Raw genomic sequence first — 21,674 nt, 5'->3', positions numbered from 1 at the left:
AGACAAGACTAGATATCTATAATTCGCAAGACAAGACAAGACAAGACATCTATAATTCGCAAGACAAGACAAGACAAGACAAGATATCTATAATTCGCAAGACAAGACAAGACAAGACTAGATATCTATAATTCGCAAGACAAGACAAGACAAGACAAGACAAGACTAGATATCTATAATTCGCAAGACAAGACAAGACTAGATATCTATAATTCGCAAGACAAGACAAGACTAGATATCTATAATTCGCAAGACAAGACAAGACAAGACAAGACTAGATATCTATAATTCGCAAGACAAGACAAGACAAGACAACACAAGACAAGACAAGACAAGATATCTATAATTCGCAAGACAAGACAAGACTAGATATCTATAATTCGCAAGACAAGACAAGACAAGACAAGACTAGATATCTATAATTCGCAAGACAAGACAAGACAAGACAACACAAGACAAGACAAGACAAGATATCTATAATTCGCAAGACAAGACAAGACTAGATATCTATAATTCGAAAAACAAGACAAGACAAGACTAAATATCTATAATTCGAAAGACAAGACAAGACAAGACATCTATAATTCGCAAGACAAGACAAGACAAGACTAGATATCTATAATTCGCAAGACAAGACAAGACAAGACAAGACTAGATATCTATAATTCGCAAGACAAGACAAGACAAGACTAGATATCTATAATTCGCAAGACAAGACAAGATATCTATAATTCGCAAGACAAGACAAGACATCTATAATTCGCAAGACAAGACAAGACAAGATATCTATAATTCCCAAGACAAGACAAGACAAGACAAGACTAGATATCTATAAATCGCAAGACAAGACAAGACTAGATATCTATAATTCGCAAGACAAGACAAGACAAGACATCTATAATTCGCAAGACAAGACAAGACAAGACTAGATATCTATAATTCGCAAGACAAGACAAGAAAAGACAAGACAAGATATCTATAATTCGCAAGACAAGACAAGACTAAATATCTATAATTCGAAAGACAAGACAAGACAAGACATCTATATTTCGCAAGACAAGACAAGACTAGATATCTATAATTCGCAAGACAAGACAAGACAAGACATCTATAATTCGCAAGACAAGACAAGACTAGATATCTATAATTCGCAAGACAAGAAAAGACAAGACAAGATATCTATAATTCGCAAGACAAGACAAGACTAAATATCTATAATTCGAAAGACAAGACAAGACAAGACATCTATAATTCGCAAGACAAGACAAGACAAGATATCTATAATTCGCAAGACAAGACAAGACTAAATATCTATAATTCGAAAGACAAGACAAGACAAGACATCTATAATTCGCAAGACAAGACAAGACTAGACATCTATAATTCGCAAGACAAGACAAGACAAGACATCTATAATTCGCAAGACAAGACAAGACAAGACTAGATATCTATAATTCGCAAGACAAGACAAGACAAGACAAGATATCTATAATTCGCAAGACAAGACAAGACAAGACTAGATATCTATAATTCGCAAGACAAGACAAGACAAGACAAGACAAGACTAGATATCTATAATTCGCAAGACAAGGCAAGACTAGATATCTATAATTCGCAAGACAAGACAAGACTAGATATCTATAATTCGCAAGACAAGACAAGACAAGACAAGACTAGATATCTATAATTCGCAAGACAAGACAAGACAAGACAAGACAAGATATCTATAATTCGCAAGACAAGACAAGACTAGATATCTATAATTCGAAAAACAAGACAAGACAAGACTAAATATCTATAATTCGAAAGACAAGACAAGACTAGATATCTATAATTCGCAAGACAAGACAAGACTAGATATCTATAATTCGCAAGACAAGACAAGACTAGATATCTATAATTCGCAAGACAAGACAAGACTAGATATCTATAATTCGCAAGACAAGACAAGACTAGATATCTATAATTCGCAAGACAAGACAAGACTAGATATCTATAATTCGCAAGACAAGACAAGACTAGATATCTATAATTCGCAAGACAAAACAAGACAAGACAAGACTAGATAAGATATCTATAATTCGCAAGACAAGACAAGACAAGACAAGACATCTATAATTCGCAAGACAAGACAAGACAAGACTAGATATCTATAATTCGCAAGACAAGACAAGACAAGACAAGACAAGACAAGATATCTATAATTCGCAAGACAAGACAAGATATCTATAATTCGCAAGACAAGACAAGACAAGATATCTATAATTCGCAAGACAAGACTAGATATCTATAATTCGCAAGACAAGACAAGACTAGATATCTATAATTCGCAAGACAAGACAAGACAAGACTAGATATCTATAATTCGCAAGACAAGACAAGACATCTATAATTCGCAAGACAAGACAAGACAAGACAAGACTAGATATCTATAATTCGCAAGACAAGACAAGACTAGATATCTATAATTCGCAAGACAAGACAAGACTAGATATCTATAATTCGCAGGACAAGACAAGACAAGACAAGACAAGACCAGACTAGATATCTATAATTCGCAAGACAAGACAAGACAAGACTAGATATCTATAATTCGCAAGACAAGACAAGACAAGACATCTATAATTCGCAAGACAAGACAAGACAAGACATCTATAATTCGCAAGACAAGACAAGACAAGACTAGATATCTATAATTCGCAAGACAAGACAAGACTAGATATCTATAATTCGCAAGACAAGACAAGACTAGATAAGATATCTATAATTCGCAAGACAAGACAAGACTAGATAAGACATCTATAATTCGCAAGACAAGACAAGACTAGACAAGACATCTATAATTCGCAAGACAAGACAAGACTAGACAAGACATCTATAATTCGCAAGACAAGACAAGACAAGACAAGACATCTATAATTCGCAAGACAAGACAAGACAAGACAAGACATCTATAAGTCGCAAGACAAGACAAGACAAGACAAGACAAGACATCTATAATTCGCAAGACAAGACAAGACAAGACAAGACAAGACATCTATAATTCGCAAGACAAGACAAGACAAGACAAGACATCTATAATTCGCAAGACAAGACAAGACAAGACATCTATAATTCGCAAGACAAGACAAGACAAGACAAGACAAGACAAGACAAGACAAGACAAGACAAGACATCTATAATTCGCAAGACAAGACAAGACAAGACAAGACAAGACAAGACAAGACAAGACAAGACAAGACAAGGTTAGGTTAGGTTAGGTTAGGGTGGACAACCCACAGGGAAAACCAAACGGACTAACATCGGACAAGTGGAGACAAGGGAAATATAAGGAAAATAGAGCTGGGAGAAAACAAGGAACAGCTGGAGAAAACTCAGGAATTCCAGGTGGAGAGACTTAACTACTAATGAGGGAGTAAACAAGGTAACGAGGGGAGTGGATGAAATGCAGACACTAAAACTAGGAATAACAAAAAACCCACGTGCTCGAAAACCCCAACAAGACAATCTTAACCACCTCACAAACGCTAGACCAGAGACCTGACAACTAGACCACCATCTCCAGTATTAGAGGACAGCCCTATTAAACATACACAACAATGCTCAATGTTTATAAAGTTTCTAAGGGAGGCTCAATGTGATTTTGTTATTTCATTCATCTTTTAAGATTCGGAATGTGACCTAAGTGAAGAGGGTTTAAAGCTCTACAGAGCCTCATCTACAGAAAGGGTGCAAGCAAGAGACTGTTACCTGCAAGTTTTGTCTGGAGCAGAGAACCTCCACCTCTTACACAAACTGTCAGCTTATGACTATGACAGTGACATCGAAATTTCTGATGACGAACTGTAATCCACAAGACTGTGACTCCTCTTTTTCTTGACAGTGAACTTGACCTTAACCATGAATCTAAAGCATGTAATAAAATCAGCTGTTGATCACCTTATAAATTAAACCAAAGTCTAGTGTCTGTCTTTTTATTTACATAAAAATGAATGCATGCATGCCTCTACAAGCAGTCAGGACTGTTCATCGGGAGATATTTTGTGAATTTTGAGTGTGTCAACAAAGTGACATTCTCGTTTCTAACATAAATAGCAGTTAAAGGGAAAACAGTCATAAAGCAGTGCAGGTGAGATTACTGACAGCACGCTGCAATTGTTTCTCTTCAAACATTAAAATGTAACATATGATGTGTATTTATTATAATAAAACCTAAAGATTGAATGAATCTTCAGTTTAAATAGACTTGTAGTATAAATCATTTAAACGTGCTTTTGTGGTTTGGCCACATGATAAAATTTGTTTTCTTGAAACTTCTTCACACTGATGACACACGACTGTTGTGCCAGATACATCTCGAATCACATCATCAAGTTTGCTGATGACACAACAGTGGTGGGCTTCATCAGTGATGATGACCCTCAGCTTACAGAGAGGACGTACAACATCTCATCAACTGGTGTGAGGTCTGTAACCTACCACTCGATGTTAGCAAAACAAAATAAATAATTGTGGACTTCAGGAAGAACCATTTGGCACAAAATACACTCACCATCAATATTAATGCTGTGGTATCTGTGAAAAGCACCAAGTTCCTGTAGGTGCATATCTCTGATGACCTGTCATGGACTACCAACAACTCCTTCTTATCCTTCGTAGGATGAGGATAGGTGATCCAGGGATGCCATCGAGAGTATCCTCACCAGCAGCATCTCAGTCTGGTACGGCAGCTGCTCTGCTGCTGACCAGGAGGCCCTGCAGGGGGTGGGGAGGACAGAAGAGAAGATCACTAGATCGCCCAACCATCCATTCAGGACTTATACCCGTACCGCAGCTGCAAGAGAGCCATCAACATCATCAAAGATCCCGCCCAGCACTCGACCTGTTCATCCTCCTACCCTCTGGCAAACGTTACCGCAGTATGTTGTGCAAGACTATCAGATTCAGTAACAGCTTTTTCCAACAGGACATTAGACTACTTAACTCTTTCAAGAAAATTCCATGAACATGGAAACTACTTCATTTACAAAGAGTGTTTATAAAGACTGATTGTTATAATCATTTAAAACTCAATGTCTGTAAAACGCTATGCACAAAAACATAAATGCCTGCACAATGATCTCTATGTGCACTAGAACTACAAGTGTATACACATTTACCTCATGCTGCTTCTCTTCACTTTAAAACATGTTTACTGCACTGTGGAATTGTATATGCCCACTGTTTTCTGTATATGTTGATGCCTGTGTGCACTTTATATTTATACTTTATGCTGTGTGTCATATTAATACTGCACATTTGAGTTTGGGGAAACACAATTTCAATCCTTCCATGCAATTACTGTGACATGTTCGGTTTTGACAATAAAATTTACTTTGACTTTGACTTAATGTGTAATTTCTCACTATTTTCATAATTTTTACATACCAAGTCATCAGTTGAGTAATAGAGAAAATAATTAGCAGATTACCTCATATTGACAATAATCATGAGATACAGTTGTCTACAAAATAGTTCAAAATGAGCTCCACCTCAAACAACTAAAAGACCAGATAATCTTACGTAATAATAATCGGATAACGAAATATGATTCACAGGGAGGGAAAACAGAAAGGGGGAGAAATAAATAAAAATGTTCAGGCATAAACGTGAAAACAGTTTGTTGTCCATGACAAAGATAGTACTTCTGTATAGTTTTTATTGTCCCCTAGAAGAAGTAAAAACATTTCAAATGGCTGCAACTCAAATTTCAAAGAGCACATCAAAGGCAAAAACAGCAGAACAACTACTTATCCTGTGTTTATAAATAATGTTGGACACAGTTTTCTCACTTATACAGAAAGTTTGCTAAATTATCTATAATAGAAAACCAAATTTCGACCTGGCTCTCAAATATGTCGTAAAGATTTGCACATTGAACACAGTTAGATATCCCTTTGTTCTTTAAAGGACAGAATTTGTCACAGAGACAAGAAAGCAACCTAATAAAATACATTTTACCTCCTTTTTTCTTTCCCCCTTATTTTATCAAATAGGAAGATCTTCTGCCTGCTACATTTTCGGCAACCTCAATGATCAATACAAAGGAATGTCATGCTTTATAGTTAAATCTCAAGTTATTAGTTTTCATTTCACTTGTGAGGTGATCTGTGGTCCTCTCCACTTGTGTCTGAGTGACTTTGTTCCTGCTTTTTGTGGATCAAGCAAAATGCACTGGTCTGGGTATCCAAAAGCCTTTAGCTTAAAGGTGCAATAGGTGATCATAGGTCTTCGGAAATATTTTTTGTTATGCTGGTTGAAAGCGTTCACATTCAGATAGAAATCATTCAGTTAATGGGTCTAAATGTATTTTATATGTATTTATACATTCTGTGGAAGGCGTAGGCACAAGAAATGTAAGTCCAATTTAAATGCTGGTTCCAAGCGTTTCTATTCGCTTTCCTACCTGCCAGTCAACATGTATTTGCATAACTTTGTGCACCCGGCTTGTGCAGAGAAGATACGTCATCAGCGCATTCACGTACGCTACGCAGACAGATCGAGAATGTCAAGCAAACAAACTGACCTTCCTTCCTGGTATTGTAGTACTTTTACTACCGGTACTGTGAAGTTTTCTCATTGGTTAATAACATTTGATGTTTTATAGTAATGTTGTCTCTGATCGTATCTGTGTGCATTCATGCGTTTGGGCGGCATGGCTTTGGACGGCGATTTGCAGGGAGGGTGCTACGTTCGCTTTCAGGCTAAAGTTAGCATTTTCCAAGATAAGCACAGCCCTTAGACACTGTTTACTTAAACACAGCTGAATAACTAAAGAACAAAATACTGTGTATTGGCTATGTCGACCAATGACCTGATGACCCGAATGAATTTAATTTGCCTAAAATCAACTTGGTCTGAGAGAAAATGTATCAATAGTGTGTATTATGGTACACCACGGCAAAACAAAACTTACCATTTCTTTTCCTCTTCACCTTTGGCCACTCCTGACTCAATGGCTTGGAGATGGAAGAGGCAGCAGGTGGAGGACAACACTGTGGAAGGGAGAGATCTGTGGGGATAAGAGATGGAGGAGAGACACAGGTGGCAGAAGGTGCTGGTGAACAAATTTAGGTTTTTCCTTTTCTTCATCTGTAGCAAAAACTTAGATCATGGCAGTGGAGAAGACTGTGGAGGAAGAACAGCTGTAAAAGTAGTAGAGGAGGGAGGAGAGAGAGAAGTTGGAGAATCTGGAGAGACAGAGAAACAAGGTTAAGTACAAATACAATCTTGGACTCCTTTGTGAGATTCTCCTGCTGCTCCTCAATGAGGCTCTCCAGCTGCTCCAATGTGAGGGTCTCCTACAGCTCATTTCAAATCTGTATTATATTGACAAAGAGATATATTCTAAATAATAATAATAATTTCTGAACACAAATTTTGCTCTTACCCTTAGTCAGCATAAATTCATAAGCCCTTTGCATCTTCTCCAAAAACATTCTTGTGACAGTAGTGGACACTTATTTTAAGACTTTTTATTTTGTTTTCCAATAAATAAAATGGGCTTGTAACCCACTGCTTCAAGTTTCTGCACCTGAAATGAATAAAAGCAGTTACAACACATTAAACCCACTGAATAATTAGATACACTAGGACTGAATAAAACATTAATACATTAAATATGTTTATCATCATCAACAAGCCTTCTACAGAACGCCCCGCATTACGAAAACACTTTGTCACCGCTGAACGCGGTTTCACCGACGACACTTTGATATCAGACAACGAGTGGTTTTTAAAATAAAAAATCAGTAAAATATGACATGGGGGTTGCCAATCAACTCATCCTGCCATAACTAAATTACGAAGCTAACAACCAGCACATGACCAGCTTAAACCAGCACAAACCATCAAACCAACATCAAAACGAACCTAACCCTGCATATGCTGTTTGTTTCAACAGGGCTTACTTGTTCTCAGTTTATTAATCTTAATCAGAGTAATAATGTGCATGTAAACACATTCATTGATGCTTCATTCTCATGTGACTCCTTCAGTATTCACATTACAACTGTTCACTGAACCATTCTGGTGTGCTTTTCCCAAAACTATTGTTACCAATTATGGGCGCAAGTTCTGTCATTGACAGCATAGTTCAACAATTCAGTGTTTCCCAAAACTATCTTTCCAATAAACATTTGTTAACAGTATTGTAAGGTTGTAGTGTTAGCACTCTAGAGGTGTGGTTTTAAAAAAAGAAACGTCCCTTTTTCAGGACTGTGTATTTCAGCAATAATGTTGTAAAAATTGAAATAACTTTACAGATCTTCAATGTAAAGGGTTAAAACAATGTTTTCCATGCATGTTCAATTAACCATAATCAATTAATTAACATGCACCTGTGGAAAGGTCGTTAAGACCTTAACAGCTTACAGAGAGTAGGCATTTAAGGTCACAGTTTTAAAAACGCAGGACACTAAAGAGACTTTTCTACCGACTGTGAAAAACCACCAAAGAAAGATGCCCAGGGTCCCTGCTCATCTGCGTGAACGTGCATTAGTCATGCTGCAGGGAGGCATGAGGACTGCTGATGTGGCTAGGGCAATAAATTGCCATGTCCGCACTGTGAGACGCCTAAGACAGCACTACATGGAGACAGGAAGGACAGCTGATCATCCTCGCAGTGGAAGACCACGTGTACAAAACCTGCACAGGATCCGTACATCGGAATATCACACCTTCGTGACAGGTACAGGATGGCCACAACAACTGCCCGAGTCACACCAGGAACACACAATCCCTCCATCAGTGCTCAGACTGTCCGCAATAGGCTGAGAGAGCCTTTGCATCACAATGCAAAGAAGTGGGCAGGATTCTTCTGCTTCAGTCTAGTGCACTATAATTATTGAATTTACATAGACACTAAACTATAACAACAACAATAATAATAAATAGAATCTTTCAGAGATCTTCTCGGGCTGTTCTTCGTAACATGCTAATTTATTTAGCTGGATTTGATTGTTGACGATTTCGTATTATCTTTAATTGTTCGGTTCTTAGGCGTTCATCCTGGACTTTTTTTTTTAGCGACAGATTCGTTAGCTTAAACCTGCTCTGGAGAAAGTTTATTTCATGTAAACAGGATTAGATCGCAGCCATGATGCAGTCAAGCCATATTCATTTGTTGGTTCTTCATATTAAATATAGAGTATATAAAAGCGAGAGGCTGGACTGAGGGCTTGTAGGCCTGTTGTAAGGCAGGTCCTTACCAGACATCACCAGCAACAACGCCGCCTATGGGCACAAACCCACCTTCGCTGGACCAGACAGGAGTGGCAAAAAGTGCTCTTCACTGATGAGTCACGGTTTTGTCTCACCAGGGGTGATGGACGGATTCGTGTTTATCGTCGAAGGAATGAGCGTTACACCGAGGCCTGTACCCTGGAGCGGGATCGATTTGGAGGTGGGGGGTCTGTCATGGTCTGGGGCGGTATATCACATCACCATCGGACTGAGCTTGTTGTCATTGCAGGCAATCTCAATGCCTTGCGGTACAGGGAAGACATCCTCCTCCCTCATGTGGTACCCTTTATGCATGCTCATCCGGAGATGATCCTCCAGCAGGACAATACCATCAGCCATACTGCTCGTTCTGTGCGTGAGTTTCTGCACGACAGCAATGTCAGTGTTCTGCCATGGCCAGTGAAGAGCCCGGATCTCAATCCCATTGAGCAAGTCTGGGACCTGTTGGATGGCAGGGTGAGGGCTAGGGCCATTCTCCCCAGAAATGTCCAGGAACTTGCAAGTGCCTTGGTGGAAGAGTGGGGTAACATCTCACAGCAAGAACTGACAAATCTGGTCCAGTCCATGAGGAGGAGATGCACTGCAGTACTTCAAGCAGCTGGTGGCCACACCAGATATTGACTGGTACTTTTGATTTTGAGCCTACCTTCATTCAGGGACACATTATTCTATTTCTGTTAGTCACATGTCTGTGAAACATTTTTAGTTTATGTCTTATGGTGTTGATCTTTTAATGTTCATACAAATATTTACACATATTAAGTTTACTGAAAGTAAAAACAGTTGAAAGTCAGAGGATGTTTCTTTTTTTGCTGAGTTTATATGCATTGTAGATATAAATACTATTTAACGTCTTTCGTCAAGAGAAATTAAGCTGTTTTTAAAAAGTACCTGTGCTTATGCTCTGGGACTCCAGGGGAAATCTGAAATTATAAAAGTGGAAATCTGAAAATGAAAGAAACAGGAGGAAATGAAACACTGGAGAACCAAAATAGATTGTTTAGATGCCACTTTTGTTTTTTACAGCAATAATCTGACATTAATTTGATCTGAACGGATTCATTCCATTCCATTCCATTTTCTACCGCTTATCCAAAGTACCTCGGGTCACGGGGAGCCTGCGACTATCTCAGGAGTCATCGGGCATCAAGGCAGGATACACCCTGGATGGAGTGCCAACCCATCGCAGGGCACACACACTCACTCATTCACTCATTCACTCACGCACTCACACCCTACGGACTATTTTTTCCAGAGATGCCAATCAACCTACCATGCATGTCTTTGGACCAGGGGAGGAAACCCCTGAGGCACGGGGAGAACATGCAAACTCCACACACACAAGTCGGAAGCGGGAATCGAACCCACAACCCTGGAGGTGTGAGGCGAACGTGCTAACCACTAAGCCACCGTGCCCCCCACGGATTGATCAGTTCTGTAATTAATTTGTACAGTAGACATTATTATTCCACCACCTGCGTGACATCATCAACTATATTGTTGAACCAAATACATGAAGAGGGCGTCACATGGGCTCTTTTGGGCTCCTGGAAGATGAGTCACACTGCTGCGTTCTGAACCAGCTGGAGGTGTTTGATTGACTTTACAAGAAAGACCAGAAAGAAGAGCATTGCAGTAGTCAAGCCTAGAGATCACAAGGGCCTGGACAAGGAGGATTCAATGTGTTTATTTAAGTAGATGTATTGATGATGTGTGTGAATTTTTTTTTTTTTTTAATGTATACACTACCGGTCCACATTTTTTGAACACATACTGTGAAATATGAAATAGAACAAAGGGACATATATTGTAACACTACAGGAATTATTTTGCAACTAAAAAACACAACTTTTATATTTTAGTAACTTTAGTGTTGTCACATTTTGCCTCGTATCAAGAAACTTCATCAGGTTTCCATTTACTCTGAGCTCTTGACTGTTCTTCTTCATTATTTAGTCAACGTCATAAATTAAAAATAAAAATAAAATTTATAACTGAAAAAATGACATGTTTATTTGCGAAACTACGTTTTTGTCTATAAAAGCTCTTTCTTACATTTTAGCATACACCTTCAGATCAAATATTTTCTTTTAAATAATAAATAATATATATAATAAAGAAACATTTAATATAACATATTAAATTTAAGAAAGAAACAATTCACTGAATTGTTCAAAAACTTTTGACGGATAGTGTGATTATGTAAATATTTGTCTAAATATAATCTAATATGAAACACAATCATTATAATTAAACTTTTCCCCTCAGCAGCTGCAGTATGTGTCAGGTGTATCAGTGCAGTCACTGTTCAGTCTGACTGACGGAGGTTTTTGTACGACTCTTTATCACTGTGTCAACACACCACCACTGTGATAACTCTGACAGTAATAATCTCCTGAATCTTCAGTCTGAACTCCACTGATGCTCAGAGTGAAATCTGTGTTTGATCCACTGCCACTGAATCTAGATGATACTCCAGACTTGAGGGTTGTTGCTCCATATATGAGGAGTTTAGGAGCTTCTCCAGGTTTCTGTAAGTACCAGGCTAAGTAAGTTCCACCATACACTGCACTGCTGACTTTACAGTTTATTTGAACACTTTGTCCTGGTTGAACTGCTGTTATTGATGGACTCTGAGTAACAGTGTACTGTCCTCTACACTCTGAAAGAAACAACAAGAATGAAATATAGGACAACACTGAAACAAATGAAGATTTCACTCTTCAATAAATGAACAATCGTAATAAAAATGTTACTACACAAACCTTGAGCAAACACTGTGAGTGTCCAGATGAAGATGATGCTGAAATTCATTGTTGTTCTTGTTGGTTTGTGTGTTGATGAAGATTGTGTTGTGTTGTGTTGTCAGTCATGAAGTGTTAAACTCACAGCACTATAAACACTCTCAGAGCACTGAAGCACGTGATCACAATGCAAAGAAGTGGGCAGGATTCTTCTGCTTCAGTCTAGTGCACTATAATTATTGAATGTACACAGACACTAAACTATAACAACAATAATAATAAATGGAATCCTTCAGAGATCTTCTGGGGCTGTTCTTCGTATCATGCTAATTTATTTAGCTAGATTTGATTGTTGACGATTTCATATTATCTTTAATTGTTCGGTTCTTAGGCATTCATCCTGGACTTTTTTTGTAGCAACAGATCCGTTAGCTTAAACCTGCTCTGGAGAAAGTTTATTTCATGTAAACAGGATTAGATTGCAGCCATGACGCAGTCAAGCCATATTCATTTGTTGGTTCTTCATATTAAATATACAGTATATAAAAGCACAGACAGTGCATATGATGGAGGGTATTTATGAAAAATGCAGTTTGCCATTTCAAATTTGTGGTGTTTTAGTTTAGTAAATGATATAATGATAATATAATAATAATAAATGATAATATTACCGGTGGCTCAGTGGTTAGAGCAAAGTGGTTCCAACGGCAAGGGCATTGGTTCAATTCCAGGGGATTGGCCATAGTGAGAAATCAAAATAAATGCAATGTTCTCGCTTTGGATAAAAGTTTCTGTCAAATGCGTAAATGATATATTTGCAGGTTATATTCACGTTATTAGTATTAATAGTTTTAACCAAAAAGCAATTGAATCAATAAGGAAGCTGACTGATGAAATGTCTTAGATGGTGTGTGACACCTACAGTATCACCAGCACTGAAGCAAAATGACCTGAATCTGCATGAGTCAACAATCTTCAGTCACATTTATGATGGACTGTGTTTGAAGACACCATTCCCTGACCCAAACCTGTTACACTGCAGCTCAAGTCAGGACAGGATCATGAAATAAACTTTAGGCAACTGATAGTAATGAAGGATTTCAGTGTATAAGAAGTTTAAGGGATGAACCTGACAGGGTCTGTACTGTTGCATGAGCTACACTACACACATCATCAGAAAAGAGAGGAGACCTGAGATGAAGAAGATCTCTAAACCACTATACTTAGACTGAGCTTCATGAGATATAACACCATTTCTTTATTATTCTTGAATAAAAAAACAACACAAACATGCTTAGGCCCACATGCGTTTTATTTTTAATCTCCATAGATAATAGACGGGTGTAGGACCTGAGCCGCTTTAAACAGGAGAAGCTCCTTTCTACACCTGCAGATGTAGCTCCAATTGTTGCCACTAATGAGAACAGTTTGTTAAGCTGAGGCATTGCATTGTCCAACTCCATGTCTTTAAGGAACACCAAGTAATCACACAGCTTTCCCCTGTTACTCTGCAAGTCCTGATCTGAATACAGGACTAGAAGTTCACATCCTCAGTCTCCCTGAATTAAAGTGATGGCCATAACTTTTCAGGACATGGCCAGCAGTACATTTTCTTTTTCACAGCACTTCCAGTCAGCCAGCTAACTTTGTCATACCAGGAGAGCTGAAAAGACCTGTTACTTTTCCCTATCTTTTGCACTAAATCAATCTTAGGTGTTGATCTGCCCTGCTGTTTAATTCTAAGTTTCTCCTCGTAAGGAAGACTTTCTAATGGCTTTGCCAAAATCAGGTCGACAATATTAGCACTGTCTGCCATCGTGTGCAGTTTACTAGCTGGCTAGTTCAAACTATATGAATTAATGAACAAACAATCTAATATATATATATATATATATATATATGTAACTCAACGGGAGGAAATGTGGGAATTATGTTAAACTGAAACAATGAATGTGGTGTGAAATTGTGTGAAATATAAGAAGGTTGCAGCAGTTTGTCTTTCGACTACACATGCAAAATCCGCGATGGGACTGAGTTGGAATTGGAGACACAGAGTGATACGCGTCATAGAAACAGAAAGAGCCGCAGTAGCATCCTTACCCTCAGCAAAGCACGCTGGGAAGAGAGAGGGGTGTATGTTTGTAGAGTCAAACACCATAAAAAAGATTCACAATAGCGGCTGTGAGTGTTGATGAGTCGTATCTGAGTGTCAGACATCATTCATGAGTCTAGTGCAGCAGATCAATACTGAAAGAGAGCTTGTGTGTCAAACCACTGTGACATCTTTCAATGTGCTGTGTTTACTGAAACATTCAATAAAGCTTCTGAACATGTTACATTTGTGTCTAACAGCTTTGTAATGAATCTCGATAAAAGGGAAGGAAGGAGTCGGGAACCGGCAAACATTTAAAACATTTTATAAAGTAATATAAAAGCCAGCGGCTCCTAACGGAAGACCGCCGGCGAACAAAACATGAATATAAATACAAAGCCCGGTGTGCGCACAGCTGGCGCTCATTCACAATTACTCACCGGACTCGAACCACGGTCTCGCCCCGCCTACTCCACTACATACCCCCATCACCCCTCACAGGCCGGGGGGTACCCCCGCGACTGTGTAAGCTCCCTCCCCCTCCCTCGGGGGGGGTGGGGTGGGTGGTATGCAGCGACGAGACGAGACAACGGAGACGGGAGCCCGCGGAGCGACCGGAAAGAGAGAGGGGAGAAAGGGAAAAAAACGAAAAATTATAGTCCGGTTCCCTGACATGCTGCCGCTCGTTCCTCAACCAGCCGGGGTACTCTTCTTCGCGGTGCCTTGCCTCTCTCCCCTCTCTCGTCCCTGTGGCTCATGGTGCTTCTGTTCTCTCGTCTCGTCGGTGCATTCCTCCAGGGGCTGCGGACGCCAAGACTGGGTCCCCGGGGGAGAAGTAAGCACAGTCTCGGTGGTACCCCCCGCCCTGTGAAGGGCGATGGTGGTATGTAGTGAGGAAGGCGGGGCAAGAACCGTCAGACAAAGGGTTGGGGCCGGTGGCGTGAGTGATAATGGCTATCAGCTGTGCGCACACCGGCTCCGCATTTCTGACGGTGGAGATCGGAAGCATAAAAGAACGAGCTGACAGAAGGTACGAAGAGAGAGGACCGGGCCCGAACATGTTTGTATTTGTATTTGTGTTATGTTCGCCCGCGGTTGGCCGTGAGGGGCCGCCGGCTATTATTACTTTATTAAATGTTTGTTTAAATGTTTTCCGGTTCCCGACTCCTTCCTTCCATATCTTGAGACGTATTACACACATCTATGATGAACTGTGTTTGAAGACACCATTCCCTGACCCAAACCCTTTTACACTGCAGCTCCAGTCAGGACAGGATCATGAAATGACCTTTGGGCAACTGATAGGAATAAAGGATTTCAGTGTATAAGAAGTGTGTAACAATATTCAAAGTCGGGAAGGAAGGAGACGGGAACCAGCAGGTGTGGCGAGGTGTGAGGCCGCATACATACGACAGCCGTCACCACTCTCGTTCTGACAGTGCGTGCCGTTGTCCCGGTTGGCTCCACCCGCCAACGAACCACCCTCCGTGGGAATGGTGAAACAGGCCGTCCCCTTGGTCCCCCTGTCACAGTCCCTGGGAGCTTGGCAGAAGTTGCCCACACTGTCTCGGTGGCTAATGCGGACGGTCCGTCTCGGCTACTCGATCCAGTTCGCCAGGGCCCCTCCCAAGTTTCGGGGCATCATCTCCCCTTCTCTCAGAGGCAGAGACGCTTCCTTGCTTCGGGCAGAGGTCTCCACCCTCCTGGCGAAACAGGCAATAGAGCCCGTCCCACAAGCCGAGATGTTCAGCGGGTTCTACAGCCCGGTCTTCATCGTTCCGAAGAAAGACGGAGGGTTGCGCCCCATTCTGGACTTACGTACCCTGAACAGGCACCTCCACAAGCTGCCTTTCAAGATGCTAACCCAGAGGCGCATCCTGACATCTATCAGGTGTCAGGATTGGTTCGTGGCAATCGACCTGAAGGACGCTTACTTTCATGTCTCGATTCTTCCTCGACACCGACCGTTCCTACGGTTCGCTTTCGAGGGTAGGTTATATCAGTACAGAGTCCTCCCCTTCGGTCTGTCCCTGTCTCCACGAGTCTTCACGAAGATCGTGGAGGCCGCCCTCTCTCCTCTCCGGGAGAGAGGTGTGCGAATACTCAACTATCTCGACGACTGGCTTATCTTGGCACACTCGCGAGATCTGTTGTGTACACAGAGGGACATGGTGCTCTGGCACCTAGATCGATTGGGTCTTCAGGTCAACCGAGAAAAGAGCAAGCTCTCCCCAGCTCAGAGTATCCTCTTTCTCGGTATGGAACTCAACTCTGTCACCATGATGGCGCAGCTGTCCGCAGCAAGCGCCCAGTCAGTATTGGATTGCCTGGATCATTTCAAGCAGTCAGCGGTCCCCCTGAAACTATTTCAGAGGCTCCTGGGACACATGGCATCTTCCGCGGTTATAACACCCCTCGGATTGATGCACATGAGACCGCTTCAACACTGGCTACAGAGTCGAGTTCCGAGGACGGCGTGGCACACCGGCAGCAGGTGTATGGTGGTAACTCCTGTTTGCCGACGCACCCTAACCCCTTGTTCTTCCATGACCTTTCTCCGAGCGGGAGTTCCCCTCGGACAAGCTACAAGGCACGTCGTGGTGACAACGGACGCTTCGCTGCAAGGGTGGGGTGCAGTGTGCAACGGGCACGCAGTAGCGGGGCGCTGGACGGGCCCCCGGCTACGCTGGCACATCAATTGCCTAGAGTTGTGGACTGTACTGCTTGCACTGAGACGGCTCCGGCCTCTAGTGCAAGGTCAGCACGTACTGGTTCGCCTGGACAGTACCACGGCCGTAGCGTACATCAATCGCCAGGGTGGCGTGCGCTCACGACATCTATCAAAACTTGCCCGACGCCTCCTCCTGTGGAGTCAGCAGGTGATCCGTTCCCTTCGGGCCACCTACGTCCCAGGCGTATTGAACGAGACAGCCGACGCGCTCTCTCGCCAGTACACACCCTGCGGAGAGTGGCGACTCCACCCTCGTGCTGTCCAGCTTATTTGGATGCGGTTCGGTCAGGCACAGATAGACCTCTTTGCCTCCCGCGACACCACCCATTGTCCGCTTTGGTACGCCCTGACCGAGGCCCCCCTCGGCATGGATGCCCTGGCGCACAGCTGGCCACGAGACAAGCGGAAGTACGCCTGTGCAAGGTCAGGGAAGAGGAGCAACAGGTGTTACTGGTTGCACCCTACTGGCCCAACCGCACTTGGTTCTCGGAGCTGATGCTCTTGACAACAACTCCCCCCTGGCCCATTCCCCTGACAGAGGACCTGCTTTCTCAGGGGATGGGCACGTTCTGGCATCCCAGACCAGACCTCTGGAACCTCCATGTCTGGTCTCTGGATGGGACGAGGAGATCCTGAGTAGGTTACACCCCGCTGTGGCTGAAACCATCATACAGGCCAGGGCGCCATCCACTAGGCGGTTATACGCCTATAAATGGCGCCTCTTCTCATCCCGGTGTCTCTCCCAAGGAGAAGACCCACAGAGATGCTCGGTCGGGATCGTGCTGTCCTTTCTACAACAGAGGCTGGAGACCAACATCTCCCCTTCCACACTGAAAGTGTATGTCGCCGCAATTGCCTCGCATCACGACTCAGTGGACGGAAGGTCTCTAGGGCAGCACGACCTGGTTTCTAGGTCACTAGGTTTCTAAGGGGCGCGAGAAGACGCAACCCGCCTCGTCTCCGCTCCATACCCTCATGGGACCTTAACGTGGTCCTGAGGGGCCTATCTGAGCCCCCCGTTGAGCCCCTGGAAGCTTCCTATCTTCCTCACCTCTCGAGTAAGACGGTTATTCTTATGGCGCTCGCATCCTTCAAGAGGATATGGGATCTGCATGCATTCTCTGTGTCCCCGGACTGCCATGTCCATTGGCGGTCACGGCTCACTCAACTCGGGGTATAGCCACCTCATGGGCACTGACCAGAGGCGCGTCTCTGGCAGACATTTGTAGAGCTGCGGGTTGGGCTACGCCCACCACCTTCGCAAGGTTTTACAACCTTCACGAAAACCCGGTATCAGCCCACGTCCTACGTGGCGACATGTAGGATTGGCATCCGGGAGGGCGTATGCCTGCGAAAGCACCTTCCCACCCTCACTGAGGTTGGGTCAGTGTGCTATCTACCTCCTTTTCTTCTTACCCAATCCCATGGCTAAGAGAATTGGTACCTCACCAGCCCTCCGAGGGTTGTTCCGTCTGCCATACCCTCATGACTATGGTTCCCACACTTGGTAACCCATGAGCTTCCCCAGGTGGACCTCCACCTTGCGGTTAACTACCCAGTCCGCACGTTCCATGCGTTCTCCTCCTAGGACGAGACCATACTTCTTCCACCGTATTCCTCCCCACGGGTAGGTGGTGGCCTCTGCAGCGCTTCTCTGATTAAGAGTTGCGCTTTCCCGGTGTAAACCGGTCCGGACGGCCTCTCGCCTGTAGAGAGCTAAGGCCCCGTCCGTGATAGGTTACCGGTCAGGGCTGTTCCCATCTTTCTCCGGAAAGCTCTGGAACCCCCCGACCACCACACTGGAAGGTTACAAGTTTCACGTAAGCTTCGAGCTGACACGCCCAGGCTTGTTACCTTCGCTTCGCTGAGATTGTGACACGATGCAGCGTTTGTGGCGTTTTCCATAGTTAACCCCGTTAACATCGAGAGACCGACAGAAAGGGTTTGTGTCCCTTATGCCACAAACCTGTATCGTTTCTGTTGCAGTTGTGAGAGGCTCTCAGGCTCTTCAGAAGAAAAGGTGATGAATGATGCACGCCGGCTTCGTTTTATAACGGATATCCGGGGGCGGAGCCCGGCATGCAAATTTCATTCGCCAAATTTCATTGGCCTTTTCTATAGTAGTCAGAGTTGATAGGTTCTCAAGGGCGAACCCCATCTGTCGTTCTCGACACAACGTCTCGTTCCCTCCATCAGGGAACTGAGGTTACAGACGTAACCAAGACGATTTCAGTGTATAAGAAGTGTGTAACAATATTCAAAGTCGGGAAGGAAGGAGACGGGAACCACCAGACATTTAAACATTTAATCAAATAATAAAACAGTAAATAAACAGCCGGCAGCCCCTCGCGGACGACTGCCGGCGAATTACACAATCTTAACCAAAAAAAAGAATGACACAGACACAGAAGTCCAGTTCAATCAGAGTCCAAAGTTTATTGTATGAAGGACTACTATTTATATGCTTGAAACAGGAGGTAACATTGGTCATGGAAAATCACCAGACCTTCTTATTCCTCCTGCGAACAATCAGATATAATATCACAAAGTACTCATTAAATATACGTACTCAATATAACATTATCAAAACAATTGTTCCTTGACATCATTAGGAACCTTGAGATGGAGACCAACAGATACTTATATCAGCATAAAACAGCATAAGATACGATACAACTCTCAACAAGGTTAAACAGCAGGACAGTAAGGCACATATTATATGAATAGAAGCTAATACTGAAATGAATGAATACATATGATATATGAATATTGTATTAGTCACAGATGCAATATTTGTAGAGGACACGGACGAAATCCAGATTCTCACAAATATTATGTTTAAAATTATACTGTGTGCTGTACATGCACTTCTCAGCCTATATTGATACTCTTAACCAAAAAGACAATATATTTATTACTATGTTATAAAGTTGTGTGTGCACATATATGATTGATATAAATCATGAATTTAACTAAAATAATATTCTGATCAAAATGTAAATGTATTTTTTCTCTTGACTGGTGTGAACACTGAACTCTCTGAACAAATGTTGTGATGATGAACAGCGGCTGTTTGTGCATCTGATCATAACGTTTATCTCATAAAGATCATTAGATATGTTGGTTACAAGAACACAAACCGAAAAAAAACATTTTATATAAAGGAGTCAGTGTATGTTTTGCTGATAATATGTTCATTAATAATTAGGGGAATTTGACACAAATAAAATATATCATAACTCAGAACTCAGTATGGATGTTAAAGTAATTTTTGAAATTCTTAATAAATAGTTCAGTCTTGTTGTGTGCGTCCGTGTGTGTGTGTGTTGTATGACCAGCTGCAGTATGTGTCAGGTGTATCAGTGCAGTCACTGTTCAGTCTGACTGACGGAGGTTTTTGTACGACTCTTTATCACTGTGTCAACACATAGCCACTGTGATAACTCTGACAGTAATAATCTCCTGAATCTTCAGTCTGAACTCCACTGATGCTCAGAGTGAAATCTGTGTTTGATCCACTGCCACTGAATCTAGATGATACTCCAGACTGGAGGCTATTGGTGTTATATATGAGGAGTTTAGGAGCTTCTCCAGGTTTCTGTAAGTACCAGTGTAATCTATTACCATTATACACTTTACTGCTGACTTTACAGTTTATTTGAACACTTTGTCCTGGTTGAACTGCTGTTATTGATGGACTCTGAGTAACAGTGTACTGTCCTCTACACTCTGAAAGAAACAACAAGAATGAAATATAAGACAACACTGAAACAAATGAAGATTTCACTCTTCAATGAATGAACAATAGTGATAAAAATGTTACTACACAAACCTTGAGCAAACACTGTGAGTGTCCAGATGAAGATGATGCTGAAAGTCATTGTTGTTCTTGTTGGTTTGTCTGTTGATGAAGATTGTGTTTTGTTGTGTTGTCAGTCATGAAGTGTTAAACTCACAGCACTATAAACACTCTCAGAGCACTGAAGCACGTGATCACAATGCAAACTCACTCTCTACATTTACATCAACACACTCAAACACTGTTTTATCATTTAATGTTAAGTTCTGCACATTGGTTGTATTTTGTTTTCTGTGATTGTGTGTAGTGATTATTGAACAAGTGTGTAATGATTTGTAATGGTGAATAGTTATTCATTATTTGTGTGTAATTGTGATGGCCAGGATTTATGCCACACATGATTTATATGCCAAACAAGATTCTTATATTTTCATCTGTGCATTGATTAATAAATGAAGACTTTACTATATTGGTTTGTTTTAATATCTTTATTTGTCATTACACTCAGTCAGTGCACAGGCTTAGTTGTTTGACTTAAAGTTAAAAACATTAAAATCAGCTAAAAACAGTAATGTTAAAAACATAATCAATGATTTAACTTATAATAATTCTTATATTTTACTGAGAAATGTTTGGTACCTGTGTTGTGGGAGCAGACCAGCATAGTGACAAAGAGGTTCAGGCAGGAAGTTTAACTGTTTTATGGGAATTCTAAAGGAAGTGAGAATGTACCATCTTCAATGTATAAGAGAAAATGGGATGTCCAGATTAATGTGATTTTGTTAATAGAATTATTTTACATTAACTAATGTTTATCCATGACTCTTAATTTAGTTAAAGGTATCATGTTCATTCTAAGGTTTGTGTTGTTACCATACTAACATATTTCCTGTAGCTCAGTGGTGAGAGCACTAGGTTGTGGGTTTTATTCCAGGGGATTGCAAATACCTATGTACAAATGTATAGGATAAAGCAATATAAATCGCCATGGATAAGAGCATCTGCCAAATGCATCCATAAATGTTA

The 21,674-nt window shown here is 41.6% G+C and overlaps 2 gene segments (V, D, J or C); both read right to left on the bottom strand.

The window, feature by feature from the left end:
• Window positions 1–4,646: 4,646 nt before the first annotated feature.
• LOC130414720 (immunoglobulin kappa variable 3-15-like) lies at window positions 4,647–12,108 on the bottom strand. The segment is given in 4 exon segments: window positions 4,647–4,755; window positions 6,956–7,051; window positions 11,632–11,944; window positions 12,048–12,108. Coding segments are annotated over 4 exon segments (567 nt in total).
• Window positions 12,109–20,261: 8,153 nt separating this feature from the next.
• LOC130414573 (Ig kappa chain V region K29-213-like) lies at window positions 20,262–20,742 on the bottom strand. The segment is given in 2 exon segments: window positions 20,262–20,578; window positions 20,682–20,742. Coding segments are annotated over 2 exon segments (366 nt in total).
• Window positions 20,743–21,674: the final 932 nt, after the last annotated feature.

The sequence above is a fragment of the Triplophysa dalaica genome, chromosome 24 (genome assembly GCF_015846415.1).
Source record: "Triplophysa dalaica isolate WHDGS20190420 chromosome 24, ASM1584641v1, whole genome shotgun sequence".
Lineage (NCBI taxonomy): Eukaryota > Metazoa > Chordata > Actinopteri > Cypriniformes > Nemacheilidae > Triplophysa > Triplophysa dalaica.
Note: the sequence above shows the minus strand (reverse complement) of the source record. Positions and strands in the feature narration are given on the sequence as shown.